The sequence below is a fragment of the Rhinatrema bivittatum genome, chromosome 5, assembly GCF_901001135.1.
Source record: "Rhinatrema bivittatum chromosome 5, aRhiBiv1.1, whole genome shotgun sequence".
Classification (NCBI taxonomy): Eukaryota; Metazoa; Chordata; class Amphibia; order Gymnophiona; family Rhinatrematidae; genus Rhinatrema; species Rhinatrema bivittatum.
In genome coordinates, this window is record NC_042619.1 from 9,210,629 (window position 1) to 9,220,313 (window position 9,685).

The window sequence follows — 9,685 nt, forward strand, 5'->3', positions numbered from 1 at the left end:
CCAGTGCTGTCTTGGATCATAAAGATTTCCCAGTAGGAGAACATCAACCTGGTGTAGCAGGAAGTGATCCTGTAGGAAATAGGGATGTGAATCGGCTTCGGACGATTGAAAATATCGGACGATATTTTCAAAATCGTCAGAAATCGGGGGCTCCCCCGAAATGATAGGAAAACCCCACGATATTGTTTGTGGGGGTTCTCTTATCATTTTGGGGGAGGGTGGGAAAAACAGCACACAAAAATAACCCCTAAACCCACCCCCAACCCTTTAAAACTAACCCCTTTGCTTCCCCCACCCTCCTGACCCCCCCAAAAACATTTTACAGGTACCTGGTGGTCCAGTGGGGGTCCCGGGAGCGATCTCCCGCTCCCGGGCCGTCGGCTGCCTCTAATCAAAATGGCGCTGATGGCCCTTTGCCCTTACCATGTGACAGGGTATCCGTGCCATTGGCCGGCCCCTGTCACATGGAGGGAGCACTGGATGGCCGGCGCCATCTTTAAAGATGTTTTTGGGGGGTCGGGAGGGTGGGGGAAGCAAAGGGGTTAGTTTTAAAGGGTCGGGGCGGGTTTTTTGTTTATTGGCTCGGGTGCAGCCAATAAACAAAACCGCAATTTGGCCCGATTGAAAAAAAAACCACATGTGAATCAGAACTGGAATCCGAACCGATTCCGGTTCCGATTCACATCTCTAGTAGGAAAGACCTGCTCTCCAGGTGATGTATTGTCCTCTCGCACTGAGGACAAGTCTCCCAGGGCTACTGCTCAGGAGGGAAGGGTTAGCCGGCCATCATAGTTGGTGATTCAGTTATTAGAAATGTAGATAGCAGGGTGGCTAGTGGACATGAGGACTGCCTGGTAACTTGCCTGCCTGGTGCGAAGGTGGCAAATCTCATGTGTCACCTAGAAAGTATTATAGACAGTGCTGGGGAGGAGCCGGCTATCGTGGTACATAGGAAAATGTGGGAGAGAGGTTCTGGAAGCCAAATTTAGAATTTTAGGTAGAAAGATGAAAACCAGAACCTCCAGGGTGGCACTCTCTGAAATGCTTCCTGTTCCACGTGCAGGTCCCCAGAGGCAGGCAGAGCTCCAGAGTTTCAATGAGTGGATGAGACGATGGTACAGGGAAGAAGGATTCAGTTTTGTTAGTAACTGGGGAACCTTTTGGGGAAAGGGGAGATTTTTCCGAAAGGATGGGATCCACCTTAACCAGAGTGGAATCAAGCTGCTGGCACTAACTTTCAAAAAGGAGATAGAGCAGCTTTTAAACTAGAACAAGGGGGAAATCCAACAGTCACTCAGCGGTGCATGGTTCGGAGAAATGTATCCTTGAAGGATACTAATGAAACAGGAGAGTTAGGGCATCCCAACAGAGAGGTTCTATTAAATGCAAATATAGTTCATATGCTTATATGTAAAAAAATCACTGAAGCTAATGATTTCCGAATTATCTTAAACAACTGAAAAGAAGGTTGTTAATACAAACAAAAAACCCACTTTGAAATGTCTTTATGCTAATGCCAGAAGTGTAAGAAGTAGGATGGGAGAGTTAGAGTGTATAGCAGCAAATGATGAGATTGACGTAATTGGCATCACAGAGACTTGGTGGAAGGAGGATAACCAATGGAACAGTGCTATATCAGGGTACAAATTATATCACAATGATAGGGAGGATCAACTTGGTGGGGATGTGGCACTTTATGTCCTGGAGGGTATAGAGTCCAACAGGATAAAGATCATACAAGAGACTAAATGCTCAGTAGAATCTATATGGGTAGAAATCCCATGTGTGTTGGGTAAGAGTATAGTGATAGGAGTATACTACCGTCCACCTGGACAAAATAATCAGACAGATGATGAAATGCTAAGAGAAATCAGGGAAGCAAACCAATTTGGCAGTGCAATAATAATGGGAGATTTCAATTACCTTTGGTTTTTTAGGCAGTAAGCCACACTTTCAACCTTACAGGGTCATGTTTAATCATCGGTCCATTAAATGTCTTTTGTCTTCTTTATTCAAATGTTCTCTTTCTCCTTCTTTTTTATCTTTTTTATAATTAGTAAAATCCTTTGTAATAAATTCAAAGACGGAATTGCCTTACTTGTGCGGAGCGCCGCTGCGCTTCCGACCTTTATCTCCTGTACCGCCGCGCTATTGTCTCCAGCGCTGTCGTGCTTTACTTTGCAATAAATTTAAAGACGGAATTGCCTTACTTGTGCGGAGCGCCGCTGCGCTTCCGACCTTTATCTCCTGTGCCGCCGCGCTATTATCTCCAGCGCTGTCGTGCTTTGTAGGCGAAAAATACAACGCCGACAAGAGGATTAGGCGGCTGAATGCGACTCTACAACTTCCCGATCAGTCCCTGAAGCAGCGCAAATTGCGAAACGTACGTCGGACTGCAGGAGCTCTAAAGTGTGTGAGCACATTCAATCGGAAGTTCAACAAAAAAACCCAGAAGTATTTTTCGCCTACAAAGCACGACAGCGCTGGAGATAATAGCGCGGCGGCACAGGAGATAAAGGTCGGAAGCGCAGTGGCGCTCCGCACAAGTAAGGCAATTCCGTCTTTAAATTTATTGCAAAGTAAAGCACGACAGCGCTGGAGACAATAGCGCGGCGGTACAGGAGATAAAGGTCGGAAGCGCAGCGGCGCTCCGCACAAGTAAGGCAATTCCGTCTTTGAATTTATTACAAAGGATTTTACTAATTATAAAAAAGATAAAAAAGAAGGAGAAAGAGAACATTTGAATAAAGAAGACAAAAGACATTTAATGGACCGATGATTAAACATGACCCTGTAAGGTTGAAAGTGTGGCTTACTGCCTAAAAAACCAAGGGTGTTATGATGGTCCACTGTTCCAGATAAATTCTATGCACATAAAAAAATCTAAAAAATTATAATCTATGCGACGTTTATTTTGTGAGACAAGTGTAGTTCGTTGCACTTAATAATTAACTGTTCTTATATAGTAGATTTCAATTATCCCAATATTGACTGGGTAAATGTAACATCAGGACCTGCTAGAGACATAAAGTTCCTGGATGTAATACATGATTGCTTCATGGAGCAATTGGTTCAGGAACCAACAAGAGAGGGAGTTATTTTAGATTTAATTCTTAGTGGAATGCAGGATTTGTGAGAGAGGTAACGGTGGTAGGGCCACTTGGCAACAGTGATCATAACATGATCAAATTTAAACTAATAACTGGAAGGGGGACAATAAGTAAATCTGCAGCTCTAACACTAAACTTTCAAAAGGGAAACTTTGATAAAATGAGGAAAATAGTTAGAAAAAACTGAAAGGTGCTGCAGCAAAGGTTAAAAGTGTTCAACAGGCATGGACATTATTTAAAAATACAATCCTAGAGGCGCAGTCCATATGTATTTGTTATGGTTTTGAGGTGTTGGAGTGGATTCTTGGGTACTAGGCTAGACTCAGACACAAAGATGATAGAATTTATTATATAGCTTGGTGGTTCTGCCAGGAGGTGGCAGTAGTGAGGTAACCCAGATGAGGAAGTCCAGGGACCATCGGCAGAGGAGTCCAGTCTCACTCCAGATAGGAGATAGGAAGCTAGAACTAAGATAGAAAGTCCCGGATGTAGTCTCCCAGCACTGAGCTGTGGGTGAGACAGACTTGAGAATGGTTAGATTACTCACTGTAGATGGTAACTGTATAGATGTAATTTCTGGCAGGCTGAAGAAGTAGAGTTGCAGGCAGCAAGGCAGGGAGAGCAGGCCCTGGAGGAGCGAGTACCTGGTATCCCCAATAAGGCACCTAGAAGTAATCAGAAGGGCCCCCGAGGAGCGGGTACCCAAGTTAGTGATGACAGCCCTGGAGGGCAGAGAGAGAGCTTCCAGCGGCAGCAAGGAAGTGGCAGAGTTGCTCATACCGAAGGCTTTCCAATCCTAACACGATCTTTGCTAACTCGATTTGGTCAGCAATACAGGGAAGGCTAAATACCCAGATGGTGTGACGTCATTCGAGGGGGACGCCCCCGAGGTTCGCGCCATGCTGAGAATAAAGACGTGGGTGGCATGCGTGTGCGCACCCTAGGAGGTCCTTAGGATAGATATGGCAGATAGCCATGCCACAGCCATTCTGGGGAGAGCAGCAAGAAGATACGGTGGTCGCCATCTTCCCAAGGCTAGTGGAGAAAGCAGATAAAAAGGTGAGGCACAGAGGATGAAGCCGTCTGAGTCCGACGGACGCAACAGTATTCCACACATTAAGAAAGGTGGAAGAAAGGCAAAACAATTACTGTCATGGTTAAAAGGTGAGATGAAATAGGCTATTTTAGCAAAAAAAAAAATCCTTCAAAAATTGGAAGGATCCATCTGAAGAAAATAGGATAAAACATAAGCATTGTCAAGCTAAGTGTAAAACATTGATAAGACAGGCGAAGAGAGAATTTGAAATGATGTTGGCCATAGAGGCAAAAACTCATAATAAAAACTTTTAAAAATATATCCAAAGCAAGAAACCTGTCAGGGAGTCGGTTGGACCTTTACATGATCAAGGGGTTAACGGGGATCTTAGGGAAGATAAGGCCATTGCAGAAAGACTAAATGAATTCTTTGCTTCCGTGTTTACTAATGAGGATATTGGGGAGATACCAGTTCTGGAGATGGTTTTCAAGGGCGATGAGTCAGACAAACTGAACCAAATCACTGTGAACTGGGAAGATGTTTATTTATTTATTTATTTTAATTTTTTATATACCGGCATTCGCGATGGGAGTCGCATCATGTCGGTTTACAATTAACAGGGTGTGACAAGAGGAGAAAAAATGTTGTAGGCGAGATTGACAATATAAAGAGTAGCAAATCACCTGGACTGGATGGTATGCATCCTAGTGTACTGAAGGAACTAAAAAATGAAATTTCTGATCTATTAGTTAAAATTTGTAACCTATCATTAAAATCATCCATTGTACCTGAAGACTAGAGGGTGGCCAATGTAACTCCAATATTTAAAAAAGGCTCTAGGGGCGATCCGATTAACTATAGACCAATGAGCCTGACTTCAGTGCTGGGAAAAATAGTGAACACTATTCTCAAGATCAAAATCGTAGAGCATATAGAAAGACATGGTTTAATGGAACACAGTCAACATGGATTTATCCAAGGGAAGTCTTGCCGAAGAAATCTGCTTCATTTTTTTGAAGGAGTTAATAAACATGTGAATAAAGGTGAACCGGTAGATGTAGTGTATTTGGATTTTCAGAAGGCATTTGACAAAGTTCCTCATAAGAGGCTTCTAAGAAAACTAAAAAGTCATGGGATACGAGGTGATGTCCTTTCGTGGATTACAAACTGGTTAAAAGACAGGAAACAGAGAGTAGGATTACATGATCAATTTTCTCAGTGGAAAAGGGTAAACAGTGGAGTGCTTCAGGGATCTGTACTTGGACCGGTGCTTTTCAATATATTTATAAATGATCTGGAAAGGAATACGACGAGTGAGGTTATCAAATTTGCGGATGATACAAAATTATTCAGAGTAGTTAAATCACAAGCGGATTGTGATACATTACAGGAGGACCTTGTAAGGCTGGAAGATTGGGCATCCAAATGGCAGATGAAATTTAATGTTGACAAGTGCAAGGTGTTGCATATAGGGAAAAATAACCCTTGCTGTAGTTACATGAGGTTAGGTTCCATATTAGGAGTTACCACCCAGGAAAAAGATCTAGGCATCATAGTGGATAATACTTTAAAATCGTCGGCTCAGTGTGCTGCAGCAGTCAAAAAAGCAAACAGAATGTTAGGAATTATTAGGAAGGTAATAGGTTATAAAACGGAAAAGGTCATAATGCCTCTATATCGCTCCATGGTGAGACCGCACCTTGAATACTGTGTACAATTCTGGTCGCCGCATCTCAAAAAAGATATAGTTGCGATGGAGAAAGTACAGAGAAGGGCAACCAAAATGATAAAGGGGCTGGAACAGCTCCCGTATGAGGAAAGATTGAAAAGGTTAGGGCTGTTCAGCTTGGAGAAGAGATGGCTGAGGGGTGATATGATAGAGGTCTTCTGATTCCTTCTAGGTGTCTTGAACGAGTAGATGTGAATTGGTTATTTACACTTTCGAATAAGAGAAGGACTAGGGGGCATTCCATGAAGTTAGCAAGTAGCACATTTAAGACTAATCGGAGAAAAATCTTTTTCACTCAACGCACAGTAAAGCTCTGGAATTTGTTGGCAGAGGAGGTGGTTAGTGCAGTTAGTGTAGCTGGTTTCAAAAAAGGTTTGGATATCTTCTTGGAGGAGAAGTCCATTAACGGCTATTAATGAAGTTTACTTAGTGAATAGCCACTGCTATTAATTGCATCAGTGGCATGGGATCTTCTTAGTGTTTGGGTAATTGCCAGGTTCTTGTGTCCTGGTTTGGCCTCTGTTGGAAACAGGATGTTGGGCTTGATGGACCCTTGGTCTCATCCAGCAAGGCAATTTCTTATGTTCAAAAATAAAACGGACCAGAAGCCTTTAGAAACAAAGACAATTGGGTTTAGAACATCAGAAAAAAAACAACTGTAAGACAACATCAAACATAATAAAACTATCCAAACCTCCCCACACACAATCTACAGTAAAAAACAAATGAACACATAAATTCAAATGCAGCTCTAAACCACCATGTTTTGTCTTTTAAAACGGGTTTCTCTTGACATGATATTTTAGGGCAGCAAGCAGACAAAACAGCTTTGGCACTAGGACACAAGTGGTTCTTCTTATGTGCAAAAGCATTACATTTCAAGGCACGGGATTATTGCATATCTTTTCCCAGGCTCACAGAACAGTCTGAATACCGGTAGTTTCTTTTCTGCGTTGCTATTGGACCCACAGCAGTTTGGCATAGAGCCTCTGTTTTCAGAATAATGAACTGTGTGTCTTTCACCGCGTCTGCCTCTCTCTTCCTTGAGCTGTATTCTGTCACTGCTATGCATTTCCTGTGCTTAACTTAAATAGATAGCTTAACTCATCCTTACTCACCGAACTCCAACTTTAGTAACGGGCAATGCAAATAAACAGAGTCTTACTATGCATAAACTGAAGATTACAGAGACCAGTGTAGTCTGGGCCACAGAAATAAGAACAGGTAAAAAGAGAATACTTCTTCAGGGACATCCAGATTACCTGTTGAAACATTCAGACTGACCAGAGCTAACTGATCACAATTGAGTAAAAACACCCAGGAGCCTCTGCTTCCTTTACAGCCAGCTGCAGTGAATACTGCAGAAGATATGAATATGTAAGTTGACCACCAGCTGGCAGTGTAACAGTAAACAAGAAATTTTATGCAGAATAAAGCATAAACAGCAGCAGTAGCAAACAGAAACAGAAAGGCCACCTTGCACGCGGGACATTGTGAAAACAGAACATCAGTAAATAAACAGAAAAACAGCTGAGATGGCTTTTGTAACCCGTCTGGTCTGACACACTTATGATTTGAGAGTGTGGCATGCTCACTTCAAGAACTCTTCCCCAAAGACCCTTCCAGCTTCTGAAATGAAATTTCCCCAGAGCACCTGATTAGCTTTCTGCTTTGGAGCTGGGTCAGTGCACTCCTGCAATACCACCTGTTTTGCTTGGGCTTAACCCATTGCTCCTGCCCTATATTTCCAGTATTGGGTAAATAAAACCTTTCACAATCCTATCCTTTCCCTTAAAAGGAAATTTAATGTATTCCCAACCTGCAGTAGTAATGGAGTAGCAAGGTTGACATTTGTTATAGTAATGATGACTTCTCCAATATAAAACCAAGATCACTAGAAGTTCTTTTTCTCCACTAGAGGTCAATGGCTTCAATGGATAGTACTATGAGTCAACATTCCAACAACTTCACATAACCATCTTGAGCAAAAAGACATGATATTACGGTCTTGCTTTTAGCCCTTTTGCATGCATGGATTTCATTTAATTTCTTTCGAAAAAATTAGAACTAAATTTCCTAACCAGTACTGGACCTACCAATTCTGAACTCACCCCCCTCCCAGAACTAATGCTAACCCAAGACAGGGTTAGGAGAGGACAAAGCTCCTTCCTTAACCCTGCAATTAAATTCTGTGTCCAGATCCCATCCCTTTCCTACAGAGCAGTTTGCTTACCCCTATGCGGATCTGTTTAGTTTTTATGCTATAAATGATCGGATTCAAGAAAGGCGGCGCGAAGATGTAGACATTGGCCATTAGTGTCTGGATGAAAGGAGCTGCATCTTTCCCAAATCTGTGAATCATGGACAGGCCAATCATTGGGATATAGAAGATTAAGACAGCGCAGATATGCGACACACAGGTATTAAATGCCTTGAGACGTTCCTTTTTCGATGCAATGCCCAGCATGGTCTTAATAATCATGATGTAAGAGACCACAATCAGAACAGCATCTGTCATTGTGTAAAGAGCAACTGCTAAACCATAGATAATATTGAACATTGTTGTGCCCGCACAGGCGTGCTTCATGACGTCTTGATGCAAGCAGTAGGAATGAGAGAGCACATTGGTTCCACAGAATGGTAAAAGTTTCAGGCGTATGATCAATGGCGCAAGGATGACTGTGCCTCTGACTACAATTGCAATCCCAATTTTTGCTATTCTTGGGTTTGTTAGTATGGAGGCATATCTCAGGGGATAAGAGATGGCGATAAAGCGATCAAAGGCCATGGCCAAGAGCACTGCAGATTCTATAACTGACAATGATTGAATAAAAAACATCTGGATTAGACAGGCATCAAAATAGATTTTTTGGAAGTTGAACCAAAATATGCTGAGCACAGTGGGTAATGTCGACAAGGACAGGCCCAGGTCAGTGATGGCTAGCATGGAGAGGAAGAGGTACATGGGTTCATGGAGGCTCTGCTCGGTCTGAATGACAAACAGAATAACGGAATTCCCTAGGATTGCAATAATGTACATAACACTGAAAGGGATGGAAAGCCAGATGTGTGCCTCTTCCAGCCCTGGGATGCCGGTCAGCAGGAAAATAGGAGAGAAGCTGGTGTTACTAAATGTTGACATGTTGAGCAGCCGATGCTATGCTCTGCTTCTAACGTCTGCTTGGAGTGGAGCTCTCTTCACCGATCCCTGTTAAGGGAAGAGACATATTATTAGTGTGCATTATTCATGCCCCAGCACAGTAAGATTGCTCAGTCCTTCCTTACTAAAATCAATGCATGTTGCATGCTTTAAAGTTGAAGGACTTCTCTAAATTAAATTATGAACACAGAGAAATATAGTGGCAGAAAGAAACATGGCTTGCCTAGACTGCTCGTCCACACCAACTTTTCATAATCCCTAAAACTCTCTCAAAGATCCTCTGTGTTTATTCCATGCTTTCTTAAATTCTCTTAATGTCTCCATCTCCTCCACGAGGAGGCTGTTCCATGCATCCTCTATCTTCTCTGTAAAGAAATATTTTCTTAGAGTACTCAAGTCTACCTCCTTTCACCCTCATGTTCTAGAGTAGAGCTTCCTTTCCTTTGTAAGGGGCCTGCCTTTTCTGTGTGGAAACCTTGGAGGTATTTAAATGTCTTTCCTATCTCGCCTTTCCTCTAGGGTGTACATGTTGAAATCTTTAAGTCTGTCCCCATGTGCAGACCAAGTGAAGACACTGAACATTTTCGTAGCCACCCCCTGGACCGACGCCAACTGGTTTATATCTTTTTGAAGGTGCAGTCTCCAAAATT

At 42.6% G+C, this 9,685-nt stretch overlaps 1 protein-coding gene across 1 annotated transcript; it reads right to left on the minus strand.

Moving 5' to 3' along the window:
• Nucleotides 1-5,428: 5,428 nt before the first annotated feature.
• On the minus strand, nucleotides 5,429-9,017 carry LOC115091461 (olfactory receptor 51A4-like; the record flags this gene model as incomplete). The annotated part of the gene is made up of 2 exons (XM_029601682.1): nucleotides 8,109-9,017; nucleotides 5,429-5,440 (listed from the first exon to the last, which is right to left on the minus strand). Coding segments are annotated over exons 1-2 (921 nt in total), but the record flags the coding sequence as incomplete, so codon positions are not given.
• Nucleotides 9,018-9,685: the final 668 nt, after the last annotated feature.